Source organism: Aptenodytes patagonicus, chromosome 18, assembly GCF_965638725.1.
Source record: "Aptenodytes patagonicus chromosome 18, bAptPat1.pri.cur, whole genome shotgun sequence".
Taxonomy (NCBI): Eukaryota; Metazoa; Chordata; class Aves; order Sphenisciformes; family Spheniscidae; genus Aptenodytes; species Aptenodytes patagonicus.
Genome location: NC_134966.1, coordinates 6,388,351 through 6,402,414, shown reverse-complemented (window position 1 = coordinate 6,402,414; position 14,064 = coordinate 6,388,351). Strand labels below are relative to the sequence as shown.

Here is a 14,064-nt window from a genome sequence, read left to right as displayed (position 1 = left end):
TGGGCTTCTTAAATGCATACTCATAAAGGACATGTGCCACCTATTGGTGTGCAAATGAAGTGGTTTGACATAGGAACACTGATTGCTAGGTTGACTGTCTCAAAACCCTATGTAACGAATAACAAGTAGCCATTGTAGGTAAATAAATTGCCCTTTGTTGCTGACAATATGATTTCCTTTGCAGAGTGTCCCATTTTGATTTTCAGTTTAACTAAACAATTCACTTGTTCCTCTTCCAGGGTAATCCAGGTGTTTATGTATTTTTAGTGGGATTGGTCTTTTGCTTGTTCAGTGCTATTATGGGATCTCCAAATTCTGAGACCAACTAAAAGTCTTCTTTTATTTTTTTGTCCCTTTTTGTTTTAATTTTTTCTACATATGCTCAAACTGGCCTGCCAGGACAAGGACAAAGTAAGTCTGACCCTCTCTGCCTGTGTTGCCCCCTGGGGCTCTCACTGGATAGTTCTCTCGGTTTTTTTCCTTTTGTCACAGTTTCCTGAGAGGCATTTGCTTCTTCTCCCTCTTCATGCCTTCTGCTGGATTGCTGCTGTTTGTTTCTGTTCTTGGTTTGAGTTTTCCTTTTTTCTTTTTATTTCTCCCTTTTTGTATGACTTCTGAATTTTGGTGCAAACTTATTTTTGAGTTTTTTGACCCTTGTATTTTTTAAGTTGTCCTGTTTGACATCTGCTTCCTTTACTTTGTTTCTCACTGAGACCTTGCATTCCTTCATTATGTAAGATCTTCCCAGGAAACGCTCAAATGAACAAAAGAACTTGCCCTTTCTGATATATTTTGTTCCCCAAAACAAAGGATAAGCAATTGCCTACACTGCTGCAAATCCTTCAGACTGAGACAGTTTAAAAGAAAGGTTTTTCTTTATAAAATTAAGGTTTTTTTTAAAATAAGCATAGAGAAAGACAGCAGTCTTTCATGCTTTGCTGCTTTGAAATTGATCCCAAAGGGATGAGCCTTGGTGATTGCTTGCTGTCAAACAGCACAGTCCAGGTTTTACCTTACAGAAAGCTAAACAGTGCATTTCAGGCAGACAGGAAGAGATTCATTTGCTTGGTGTGAAAGAAAAGATAATTATGACTTACGGTGCAGGATTTGCAGTTAAAGTGATCAGGAAGGTTTTCTAGGTTACTCCCTCTACTTGCGGTCTGACTGAGGTGAGCAGTTGTTTCACCTCTCTGTATCTGTTTTCTCAATTGTATAATGAGGACAAAGATGCAGTGTGTTGAAGAGCCTGTAAGGCTTAATTTATGGTGAGTTATTCTCAGGTCTAAACTGAATCTGGGCATGGAAAACCCGGCTCAGATGAAGAACCTTTCAGGAAGCTATAAACATTAAAAGTAAAAATACAGCTTTGAGTATTCACTAGAGCTATAACCTGTGAACATTGGAGTCCCCATTACCTTTCACCTTTGTGTAATAACTTCCTACTAAGAGAGCAGCTTTATTGTTAAAGCTCCTCAGATCTGAACTGAAGAAGTCTGTACAAGCTGAGCTGTGCATTGACAATCACAGCTCAAAATGTAAGTTTAAATAAGTTTTATTGCATGTGCTTCCTGCATGTTCCCTTTTCTTTTCTTAGTGCTCTCATGCAAAGCTAATTTTGTGTTACATCTGAAGAACCAATCTGTTTCTCCTTTCCTCTGCAGGCCAGTGAAGCGGAGGAGAATGGATCAGACAGTTTCATGCACTCCATGGACCCTCAGCTGGAGAGACAAGTGGAAACTATCAGGAACCTGGTGGATTCCTACATGGCAATTGTCAACAAAACCATCAGAGACCTCATGCCGAAGACAATCATGCACCTCATGATAAACAATGTACTTATCACACTGTGGTTGAAGGAGGTGGGGAGATGTAGAGAAGGGGAAAAATAGGGAGAGAAAGAATGAAGAAAAACTTGAAGGCAGCTTGGAAGGAGGAAGAGGTGGGGACAGAATGGAGTGTTTTGGGGAAGACAGTGGAAATTGATTCACTCTGTGCTTCTTTACCAGACCAAGGACTTTATCCATTCGGAGTTGCTGGCAAACCTGTACTCCTGTGGTGACCAAAATACGCTGATGGAGGAATCAGCAGAGCAGGCCCAGCGACGTGATGAAATGCTGCGCATGTACCATGCCCTGAAAGAGGCCCTCAACATCATTGGGGACATCAACACCAGCACTATCAGCACCCCTATGCCCCCACCGGTGGACGACTCTTGGCTGCAGGTGCAGAGCGTACCATCTGGACGCAGGTACCAGAGGCTCAGGGGGGAGAGCCCCACAGATGTGCCTGATGCCTCTTCAGTGGCTAGTTGGGGCCTCCTACTGAGACAGGGAGTCCTCTTCTTCCCCTCTTCTCCCTGTGGATGAAGAGTTCTGGGTACTTGTGTTGGGAGGCTCCTAGGCCTTGAAAGCTAGGAGGCTGCTACATCTTTACAGAGGATGTGGAGGCTTCTAAACCCTTAGGTTAGATGGGGCCTGAAGTAGCTTTGAAGCCTGGCCTGGCCCTTGAAAGCCAAAGGGTGGTGCGTAAAGTGACATGAAACTAAAGAAGGAACACTGAAGGCAGCATATGGGGACGTGATGGTGACGGAGGGATCCCAGGCCTGTTGCAGTTGAATTTCTCTGTTTGTTTGCTAGGTCTCCTACGTCCAGCCCCACACCACAGAGGAGAGCTCCCGCTGTTCCACCCGCCAGACCTGGGTCTCGAGGCCCAGCTCCTGGACCACCTCCTGCTGGTGGGTCCACGCTGGGTGGTGCCCCCCCTGTGCCCTCCAGGCCAGGTGCCTCTCCTGATCCCTTTGGGCCCCCACCTCAGGTTCCTTCTCGGCCTAATCGTGCTCCTCCTGGTGTTCCCAGGTAAGTCCCAAAATGCTGCTCCACGCAGGTGGGATATGTCCAATTTTTGGGTAGCAGCCCTGACAGTACTTAGCCTGCCTAGGCCATAGAAGGAGAATGGAGTGCATGGTGTGGGTACAGTCTTTGACTATTTGAACTGGGTCCATAGGCAGGAGCATTGTTGTCCACTGATACTTCATTGTGCAGATGAGGCAATGCCAAGGCAGCTCTCGGGAACAGAAGGACAGCCTCTTCTCTGCACAAACCTCTGCAGAGGTTGGGGGAAGCACCTTGTACCTGACTGCTTTAATAAAGCCCTCAATAATGCATCTGCTCACAAGTAGGAGGTGGTCACCAGAAAAATCACAGGACTGGAGTGACAGTACACCTTTCAAGGCAGTTCCCCTCTGCGTAGGGCTCCCCAAAGTCTGAAGTTACCCCTTTTCTCCTGGCCCAGAGATCTTCAAGGTGAGCTGGAGAGACCTTCATCTAAGCTGTTCAGATGCTTTTTGGCTAGGAGAATAGTGCAATATCACTGGCAGGGAAGTGGATTTTTTTAGGTGTTTTTGTTGCTTCTGTAATCAACTTGAATGTTTTTTCCAGTCTAGAGGGTTCAAATCACACAGCTTTGCTTTCCCATTAGGAAACTTAATTCCTTTCCTGTTCAGTCACTTCAAACACACTTCAACATAGTAATAAGGGATTATCCCCTGCGCAGCTAAACACATGTTCCTGAACAGGACTTCGGAAGCAGTCTGGAACTGGGAATGCTTTTATGTTGGGTACTTGGCCTCCCTGTGAGGAAGAGAAGGTAATTGCAGAGTAAAGAATGAACATAACCAGAAACTCGGCAATGACATGCCAGAAGGAACACTTCCCTTGTGGAAAATACCTCTTTTCCAGTGGGTGCTGGTGGCACATGTCTGAAGCTTTGCCATTTTCTGTGGAAACACCCAGCCGGTCAATGGGTGGTGATGGTATATGGCAGAGGCGGTTCAGTCTTCCTCCTGTGATAGTGCCCCCAGTTCATACTTGGCACTCCCTATTCCCCTATAGGGAAGTGTTCTCTGCCAGGCTGTATCCAGCCCAGAGATGAATGAGTCCAAAGAGATTCTAGACCAGTTTCTGACTCTGGTGTGTGCAAATGGTTTTACTTTCTTGGTGCCTCTGCCCCAGTCCTCCCTATGCACCTTGATGCAGCTCACAGAGTAACTTGTCCACACGTGCCTCAGCGTTGCCCCAGGGACTGCAGTCCTGCTGGTGGCACCTATGGATGTCAGCATGATTCTGCTGGGTATTTTGGCTCTTGCTTCTTGTGACCCTGCTTTTCCATATACTGTTACTTTGTGGTTTTGTTTTTAGTATACTTACGCTTCTTTCTGTCTACATCTTTCTTCTTTCATTCAGTTTCATTTCTTCACTCATGAAAAATATTCTATATACCTGATCATCATGATAGGATTCCCCAAATGGGCTGAAATGAATTGGCCTTTTTTGAAGAAATCTGTCATAGCCTATCTTAATGGCTTTTCTGCCTTTGCCTGAAGTAGAAGGGTTTTGGGGGAAGGTAGGGAACAGCACTGGAGCAGAGGGAAGAAAGCGTTTCATACTTAACCAAGCAATCCCTTGCTTTAGAAGGAGATGGTAAGTTGGATCGCATGCTACAGACTGCCCTGATCTGGAGTTGAGAATGTAATTCCAGAAGCTGTGAAGTGATGCTCATTCTCTGATCCCCCCCCCCCTCTGATTCTTCCAGTTGTTCATAGACTCCTCCGGATCCTGATACCAGCTTGTCATTTGAGTTCACTGATGAATGGAGAATTTCCAATGACAAGGGACTCTCTCTCTTCTTCTCCTGTATATAGAATAAGAATGTTCCCTGCTAGCACTTGGACTCGGGTCCTTCTGCCATGGGTGAACGAATGCCATCTCCATTGTTGCTTTTTTTAATACCCATCTTTTTCCCTTGCTAACCAGGCTACGCTATTGTGTGCGTGTGTGTGTGTGAGAGGACCAAAGCTCTTGTATATGGTGTGAGTGGGCTTTTCCGTAGGAGTTGGTGTAATGTAGTGAACTGGAAGTGCATGGTGGTGGCTGGATGGTACTTTGCGTGTGCATGCACACTGATGCCTGTGTAGAAGTTTGGCAGTTTTTGTGCCTCCAGTTTGTGTGAGCATCTGATTTCATGGATGATGAACTTAAAGACAAGTGTTGCTCCACTTCTTTCTTATAAACATAATTGTATAGACACATGCTTTCACATATAAATACCATATGGTCCATTTTCTTGCACAGGAAGGTTTTCCTGCATATAATTAAGTACACTTAAAACAAGACTTAATTACCATCCTGCCTCTGTATTTAACATTTATTCAGTCTGCTATGGAAGTCTGTATTGCCAAATACATACCTTTGGGAGCTGAAAGTTACGGACAATATAAGGTCCTATCTGTGTGCAATAAAGCACTGCATTCGGACTATGTGCCTATTGGAGCTATGCAGGAGGATTTGCTCTGGGAAAGAAAATGATGAAGATACTCCTCCAGGTATTTAGTATCTTCAGTTTAAAATAGTTTGATGGAAACTGTAGGTGAAATATCTTAGGCAAGCTCAAAGGAGAAGTAAGAAAGTTTAAGTGAGAATGACTTAACTATTGGAAAAATCTGTTGAAGGCATTAATGGGTTCTCTGTTCTTTGGTACATCTAAGGAAAAAGGTGCAAGTGATCAGCATCACTGTAAGCATAACTTCACGCAGCTTTGGCTTGAATTATTCATGAGGCCAGAGTAGCTGATCTCATTATTTATGACCTTCAAAAAAGAAGTCTTCATCTGCTTCTTCCCTTTTTGGGTTGTGCTCAGGACTGCATGTTATCTCCCTCTTTCCTGAGCTGTTTGTTTCAACTCTAGCATTTAATATGGTCAGAAGATAGGAATCCTCAGTGAGAGACGAGTCAAGCCACCTGTGCCCAGCTGGTGGGTGCTAAGACCTAGGTATACTGCTGATTCAGCAGGAATGAACATCAGCCTGGATCTGAGTGGACTTGCTGTGTGGGTGAGTGAGCAGTGGCCAGTAGGTGTGTGAACAGATAGACAGCTTTCGATGTCCCCCCCTGTGCACAACAGGGTTCTGGATGTATGCAAAGATGAGGGTGTGACTGTGTGTGTGAAGTCCTGCGTGGCAGAGTGCAGCCCTACCCAGCAGTGCACACTCGTGCTGTGTTCTGGAGGGGGACGTGTGAATGTGTGTCTGTGCAAGCGCATGTGTCTCTGTTCCACCTTCCTGACAGTCTGTGTGGCCTCTGCCTTGAACTGTCTGAACTGCCATGTTGATTTCATGTTGTCTTTCAGAATCACTATCAGTGACCCCTGAGGACTGGCAGCCACGGTACGTTTTGCACTCTCCCTGCAATGCATGAGTCATTGTGTCCCCATCCTCCATTTGCTCTGCAGCTCACCTCTGCTACCTAGCTCTTGTATTAGTAACAGAGTCCCTTGTCCAATGAACCACCTCTGCCAGGATCTCATGAAGGGAGGAGTCTTGAACAGAAAAAACTGGCTGATCAGAGACAGAGCAGCTGCTTGAGCTGCAGGAGCTGGGAAAGCCTCAGTACCTGACTTAAGGTTACTAGAGGACTGTTTCTCTGCTTCCAGATAGAAGAGGTGGGATGGGGGAATGAGCTCTGGCAACAAGGTCTAAACTGTGTGTGTCTTTCATTTGGCTTATATCCACACTGACTGGGAGATCAGCTGAATGAACTCTGGTTTGATTTTGTTTGTCAGCTCTGTTAGGAACAAGATAGAGACTTGGGGAGCTGTTAGTTCAGACTCCTCTTCTTATATTCTAATGTCTGGCTGGAGAAGTGCTCCCCTCCTCACGTGTGTCCCTACTGCTCATGGAAGGCAGGAGGAGTTTGGGTCATTAATGTCAGGTCTTCCATGTTTGAGTGCAGGGTAACTCTGACATTTAATGTTCCCTGTTATCCTTGTGTCCCATCATCACTGTTAGAAGTAAACTCCCTTTGCTTGTTTTCCACTTGACCCTTTACCTTCTAGGTTACTCCTCTGTTTCTATTCAAACTGCCTTCTCTCCTCTGCCTTCTGCCCCTGCAGGGGGAAGGGTTTAGTGATCCATATCCCCCCCAGACGCTCTGCCCTGAGCTCCTGCCTGGTTCTCTTTCCTATCTCTCCCTGCATTTTGCAGCATTGTACTTGTTCAGTGAAGTAGCAGGGTATTGGGGCAGGCTCACGTGTACTGGGCTGGCCCAACAATTCTACCTTGTCCTGTTAATGCTGAGGGTGGGGGTGTGAAGAGGGATATCTGGCCAAATTCTCCTGAGTCTTTTTCCTGGGAACCTCCAGCCCTTATTGACAAAGGGGTAGATAGGGCCCAAAACACCCATGCCTGCCCTGTTCTGCCCTTTCTCCCTTTCTCTGTGGATGTTGTTTCTTGAAGTGAAAGGTGTGACTGAGAGGAGTGGAGCAGCAGCTTCTGTAGATTCCCTTGCTGCTGGTTGTGGCAGAGAGAGCTGGGGGGAGTGTGTGCTGAAGTCCTATCTTAAGAATAGCATGAGTTCAAGCCCCTGTTCCAGGGCAGGGGAGTTCACAGCTAGCCCCCATCTTGCAGCAGATGGTGTCTGTTACTGCTGCATGTAACTGCAGTTAGAGCTGAGGGGTGTTACATCCCATCAAACCAATGCAGTGATTGTTCAGTGATTGACATCTTTGAGGATGTCACCCGTCAGCCCTCCTCACTGATGACATACTGCAGAGGTGTTGGAGCTATCAGCAGTTTCCTCCAATACTCTGCCTACTGCAGACATCCCTGGCAGCCCTAGAAACATGCATCTTGGTGAACAACCTCAGGAAAGAGGCTTGCTGTTGTCTGTACCTTGTTCTGGGACTCGCTGTTATGGGGCGTTCTGTTCTTAATCTGGCGTAAAGAGCACCAAGGAAATAAAAAAAAAAAAAAAACAAAAACAAAACACCACCAAAAAACCCCTAAACAACCCAAGAAACCCCACCCAAAACCTTTTGCAGCCCAAGGGAATAAATGTAATGTTTTACCATCTCTGTTAGGTCCTTATCAGCAGAATTCTCTATTAGCCTGTTGGTTTCTAGATACGATTAGCTCAGTGTTCTGTCTGAGTATGGCTTGAAAGACTGACTTCAAGGGACATGACAGTCAGTGTAATCGGTCTCCTCAGGCTCCTGCCAGGACTCAGGTCTTGTTTCCCTGTGTGCCGGAGACTGCCACAGGCTTCCCTGTGAGCAAAGCTTTGTTCCTTGTTGTCCTGACAGAGGAAAGTGACTTTTCAATGATGTAAAAGGGCTTGGCTAGCAATGCAGTGAGACAGACTGAAGCAGCACTTCAGGAGTAAATGTTGCTTGAGAGACTTCTCTGTCCCTTTTGGTGCTGGGAAAGAGTTTTCAGCCTTCTGTAACCTTACCAGGCAGATTCTGCAAGTGTCTCCAGAAAACCTGAGCACAGACAAAAGCTGTAACTTTAAAAAGTGACAGCCCCTCCCCTTAAAATGCTCTGAGTGCTAAGAGAAATAAGTGTCTGCAAAAATCAATCCTAGTACGTTACCAAAAAAGCAGCCCGTCTACCTGAAAATTACTTGTGGTCCTTTGAGCCCTGTTTATTCTGGTATGGTCAAGTGGCCTCTCTTGCCAGAACACATTACATAGTCTAGCAACTTTAAGCATCCTTTTCATGTAAATCCACAGAGGCTGTTAGGACAACCTGTCCAAACTCCTGAAATGCAAAAAGCCCTTCAAGCTTCTAAAAAAAAAAAAAAAAAAAAAAGCCTTCTAACATATGTGACAGTGCAACAGCATCTCACTAAAGGTTGAGCTGAAATTTTGTAAGGTTTTAATTCAAGTGCTATAACTGTTCCAACGATAGCAGTAGCCGTTGAATGGTTGGTATGGCTGCATTTACACCATGAGCACCCTTTAGAGATAATGCACAGATCCCACATGTCATGAAGCTCAGGGTCACAGATTCCCCAGCTGTAACATCTCATTGTGAGTTTTGCTTCTGGGAGATATATTACTTCAGCATCCTTCCAAGGTGGTTGTGATTTCCAGGTTAGCTCAATCCCATCATTATTTGCTGTACAGGAGTACAAGTTACAGGAGCAGTAACTTGATTGGCATGCTGACAGTGGGGTCTTGCAGTCCCCATTGACATTGTCAGTCAAGGAAATAACATTTGGAGATGTTTTGGTGACTGAAGCTTTTCTATGTATCATTTCCCAAGGCAAGGAACAAGTGGTTGTAATTGTTTTGAGATCTGGGGCTTAATAGATACGGAGCAATAAATTCTGCTGAGGTCTAATAAACAGGACCATAGAGTTCCTCTGGTTCATTTGCGAAGATGAGGGAGCTTGGCCCAATTTATGGGAGTATAGCTCCTCTGGTACCAGCATGATTATAGACTTGCAGTGAGTGCAAAACAAAGACTTCTCTACCTCCAGAAGACTACTGGTGCAAACATCCTCCTCCGCCTCTCTTCCCTTCCCTCAGCCCCTGTGTTAGGGGAGGGCCTTCATCTCCAGCAGTCAGTTGATTCTCTGTAATCTAAATTAAAGCTTGTCAGTGTGGAATTGTTCAGGCATTAATTCTGTGACACCTGATTCTGTATGATCAGTGCAAATACTTCCTCTCTACTTGGTCTACATCCTGTTGGGTTTGCTCTTTGCATTTCAGGCAGTTTGGACTGTAAAACTACTCTGGCTTGGTACTGAACAATTTAATTATAATGATACACCATCATGATGCTGTTTAGGTTGCAGACACTGCAGGGAGCTTTAAAGAAAAAACATAGATTGGACTCACTGACTTAGAGAACATTTGGGTTTTTATTTGTAGACTTCTTAATGCCTGTAGTCTTAGTCTGAAGTGGTCTTTCAAGTAATGAGTTGAGAGAGATGGCAGGGGTGTTGTCCTGTATTTTCTGGGGTTTTGTTTTTCCCCAGTCCCTTACAGGAAGGAGATCCTAGAACACTTAATCCATGCAGAGGGCAAACACTTAAGTTGCTGTGCACTTACCTAGCTAGAGTACCAGCAAAATAGCAGAAACAGAATGGAGTAGCAATGGCCAAAGTTCCTTTTAGTGAAGTAAGTAGAAGCTGCATTTGCTGAGCACCAAAACTTGCAGCAAGCTTGCCCCTAACATCACAGATCAGTATCATGTATTGGAATAAGGAATATCAGGCTTGCAGGTAGCCTCGAGGGCAGGGGAAGAAGGTGCTCCTCCAAACCAGCCAAGAACCTCTGACAGCAGCGTGTCTCAGAGGACCCCATCCATGCTCTGTGACTGTCATGTGCTTGATACAGGAGCTCACTGTTGTCCATGCTTCTCAACTCTCATTCCAGAGCCAGTGCACTCACTGGCAATAAATCTCTGCACTTCCAAATTTCAGAGGGAAAGCAAAACTGGCTGTCCAGTGAATTGCTTAACTGGTGATCCATGCTGTGCAGAAAGATCAGTGCGAGGCCTAATTGACCCCTGTAAGTCTCCTTTGTGGAGTTTCACTCTGGTAGTTTGTGCCTCAAGTTTTATTCTCTTGCTGGCTCAGGCGAGGTGGAGAAGCATGTGTGATTGTGACTGCGATTGCTGTGCTAACCACAGTGTGTGTTCTCTTGTTTTTGTTTTCTGCTTTTTCACAGCAGAAGGGGCCCCGCCTCACCTACTCGACCTACCATAATCCGACCGGCTGAACCGTCCCTCTTAGATTTATAACTTGAGGCTGTAGACAGCTGGCGACGAATGCCGTGCTGGTGGCTTCCCCATTCCACTCTCCCTTCCACAGTCACTCTCCTCATCCATCCCACATCTCTGCCTCCCACCACCCCTTCCTGGTGTGTCGTAAAACACTAGCCTAGTGATCGAGCTCTTCGTCTTCACTCATGCGTCCTGTATTGCTTTGTGAGCATAGAGTAGCCTTCATTCAGTGGCATGGATCCCTGAAGTACACAGGCTCATTGGAGAGATCAGCCACAGGGACATCCTTAAGTCCAAGTGGTGGCTGTCCGTCCAGTTATTTCTTCTGCCTGGCCTAGCCTGGATAAGTGTCCTGCCTGCATCGGTTAGCTGTAGCACCTAGAACTGATCTGTAGCTATTTTCCTTTCTTGTAGTTAAGAAGACAAAAGTGTGACTTAGAAGAAAAATACTGTCAAAACATGTGACACCGTTAGGAACACATTAGATGTCCTGTGTATTAGTTTGACTTCTAAGGTGCAAAAATTCATGTTGGGAACAGTGCAATCAACCTTATATCGAAGTGAGGCAGGGAGATCAAGAAAGGGGGGAACTCAATGGATCGGCATAGTCCTGCTAGAGTGAAGTCTGAGATAGCGCACACACCTCGGCGTGCAGGGAGCACACGGACCTGCTCGCACTCAGCTCCCCAAAAGAGCTGGGGAAATCTGGCTGGTGATGCGCTGGCTCCTGCCAGCAGTTGTCTTGCATCACCATTTTTGGCTGACTTTCCTGAAGCCAGCAGGGAGAGGGGAATAGATATGCTGCTCCCCCCTTGCAAATGGACAACCAAATGTTTTCAGGGAGTTTGCTGTGTAATGTTTTGTTGAAAATATTTCTGCTTTGAATAAGCACATCTTTCAGTGTTTTTTGGGTACCATGGTGACTTCTTCTGTAGCCTTTTCTTCTTGCATGTGGATGGTACGTGTTTGGGGAAACTTGTAACCGTTGTTGATCGCAACTCATCTTCTTAAGGTTTGGTTTTTACTTTTCATGCTACATGTATTTAAAAAAAACACCCAAAAACTTGAGAATTAAAAATATATCAACCCTGTACATCTCAGATGTCATGTCTCTACCAGCGCTAAATGAGCCACCTGTATTGCAGGCTTTCAGTCAGGCCTGATTCAGATTTAAGTTATCTTATTTCAGTACTATTGCTCTTAATTCCTGTTGTGGATCCTCTATTGTTCTGATGCCAGTTCCTTTCTGTATTTTAACTATTGTTTTACTACTTCTCCCCCCTTTTCCTTCCCTTCCCCTTTTCCTTTTTTCTTTGTTTTTCTTGTCTTTAAACTCCAGCCGGCCGGGTAAGGCCAGTCCCTCCCGCCCGGAGAGCCCAAAACCACCATTTGACATGTAGGCCTGCTCCCTCTGAGACTCTTTGCCTGCCTCTTAGCTGTTCTGTCCTGGAATGGTCTGACTCGAATCTCACACATGGCTTGTTTTGTTTGCATTTTGTGACACACATATCAGATGTGACTGTAGTGAAACTGATTTTTTTTTTTTCCTTCCCAGCTGCTTAAAGGAGTTAAACAAGTATATTGTAGTAATGAGAAACATATCTTTACTGTTATAAATATCTATAAATATATATATAAGATGAAAAAAATCTATATATGTCCAGGTGTTTAAAGCCATTTGTGCTTCCATGTGGATTTTAGGAAATACTTAAGTAGGGAAAGAATATCTATATACATATATATATACACACACACATCCAAAAAGTTAACCAAATCCTGATGTTGAGTTTTTGAGCTGATTGTTAAATTCTCTGCTGTGTGCAGTTGGGTTATTGTATTACCCCAGACTTGTGGGTGAACTGTCTCAGTGCTGGTAGTGGCTGTGATGCAGTTTGTGATCTACCTGTCACTCTTGTTTATTGGATGAAATAAACTATGCTTTCTGTATAATGAAGGTCTCCATGACTAGAATAAAACCATTTCTCTTTCTCTTGCTCTTTCTCTGGGTGATTTTCAAACTGTGTTTAATTAAAACCTAATCTTTTCATCCCATAGAGCTTAAAAAGCTATACACGCAAGCGGGTGCTATTACTAATAGGGAAGGTGGAACAGATCTGCATCAACAGTGGTACCCGGGAGCTGCAGTAGAGTGAAAAGAGCTTGTCAGATGTGGAAGCTAACTCCCTTTCTCCATTGTAAAGGAAGATGCATTGAGGTGCTTCAGTGACTGGACATACAGAAGGTGGGAGTTTTGCACACAAAATTACTTGGCCCTTAAAAAGGTATTTTTGCCTAGGGTGTTTGTGGAACACAGCAAGCAGGTGTCGAGTTGTAGTTTCTCTGTCACGCGGCGTCTTCTGGGCCCGTATCCGAAGTGCAGTCTAATCGCAGTCTAACACGCATGGCCAGCTCATACTTGGAAGTTGCTTTTAGGCTGAATAGGGATTTCTCTCCTGGTATAAACTGGGTAAACCTGTTCCTACTGTCTCCATGCCAAAACAGTGAGTGCTGCAGGTCTTGGATCATGGTCGCTGCTTCTCACAGTGACAACCATGTTTCTCCATAATTCCTGAACTTAGCACTGTCATCCCAATGACTGCAATGGATTCCTTTAGCCCCTGTGTAATGGGGCTCCAGCATCAGTTCTGCAGGAAGAAACCAGGAGGGTTGGGGTTGCTGACTTAAATCACTGTAATATTGATGCCTGATTTAGCCCTGAGTGCTCTTGGCCACAGCTGGCTGTGGTACTTGTGGAATCTCCCTAGTACCCTAGTAAGACTTCGGTAAGCTAAAAATCTCCTTGAAGATTTTATTCATAGTAGATACTGGTGTGGGTTGAGTGAATTGACTCGGTCTCTAGCGCTTCCTTCCTCTGTGTGTTCTAGCTGTCTGTCTTGCATGTTTTCATGGGTTGTAACTTCAGCTTCTGCTTGACTGAGGCAATGACCATTGCTTGCCCTACCCTGTCCTATTTTTTTTTCTCACTGGAATTGTTCCATCTATCCCTGGTGTTATATATAGTTGTTCTTAAAGAATATTGTATTTTTGAAGGCAGAACTATGTATTTATTCAAGTAAATATTAGAGCCTTATTTTACAAAACTAGAAACCTCTAATCTGCTGGCTATCAAAGGTTAAGTATGTTCTGATGAGAATACCAGCTACCCTGCCCAGGCGAGATAAATCCTATCCACTGATCTACAGCCTTGTCAAACAAAGTGTCCTCTTCCCAGTGTAACAGCTCTTTTCCTGTTGTTTGGTGCTTATGGCCTTTAAGAAGCATTTCTCTATTTCTCCTCAAATCAGAGGCGGTTCAATTGCTCCAATTTAAAGCTATTGTGTGTCAGCTGAACAGTAGTTCCTGCTCGTGTGTCTGCTCTTAGTTCACTCCAAGTAAAGCTGGGCTCAGGGAAACACTCCTAAAGGGAACAGGGTGAAAAATGAATCTGAACCTAGGGTCTGGATGTGAAATGCTAGCCAAGAGAAATGTCTCAGGCTTGG

General features: G+C 44.9%; 1 protein-coding gene across 13 annotated transcripts in view; it reads left to right on the top strand.

Annotated features, from left to right (window-relative positions):
- Window positions 1–12,553, top strand: part of DNM1 (dynamin 1) — a 69,680-nt gene extending 57,127 nt beyond the window's left edge. For 4 of the 13 annotated variants that reach the window (XM_076355065.1, XM_076355059.1, XM_076355063.1 and 1 more), the window contains 5 exons: window positions 400–411; window positions 1,662–1,832; window positions 2,007–2,248; window positions 2,637–2,855; window positions 10,510–12,553. In XM_076355065.1, the coding sequence (XP_076211180.1) occupies window positions 400–411; window positions 1,662–1,832; window positions 2,007–2,248; window positions 2,637–2,855; window positions 10,510–10,582 (717 nt within the window). In that variant the 3' untranslated portion in view covers window positions 10,583–12,553. The other 9 variants (XM_076355070.1, XM_076355067.1, XM_076355064.1 and 6 more) reach the window with 6 other exon arrangements.
- Window positions 12,554–14,064: the final 1,511 nt, after the last annotated feature.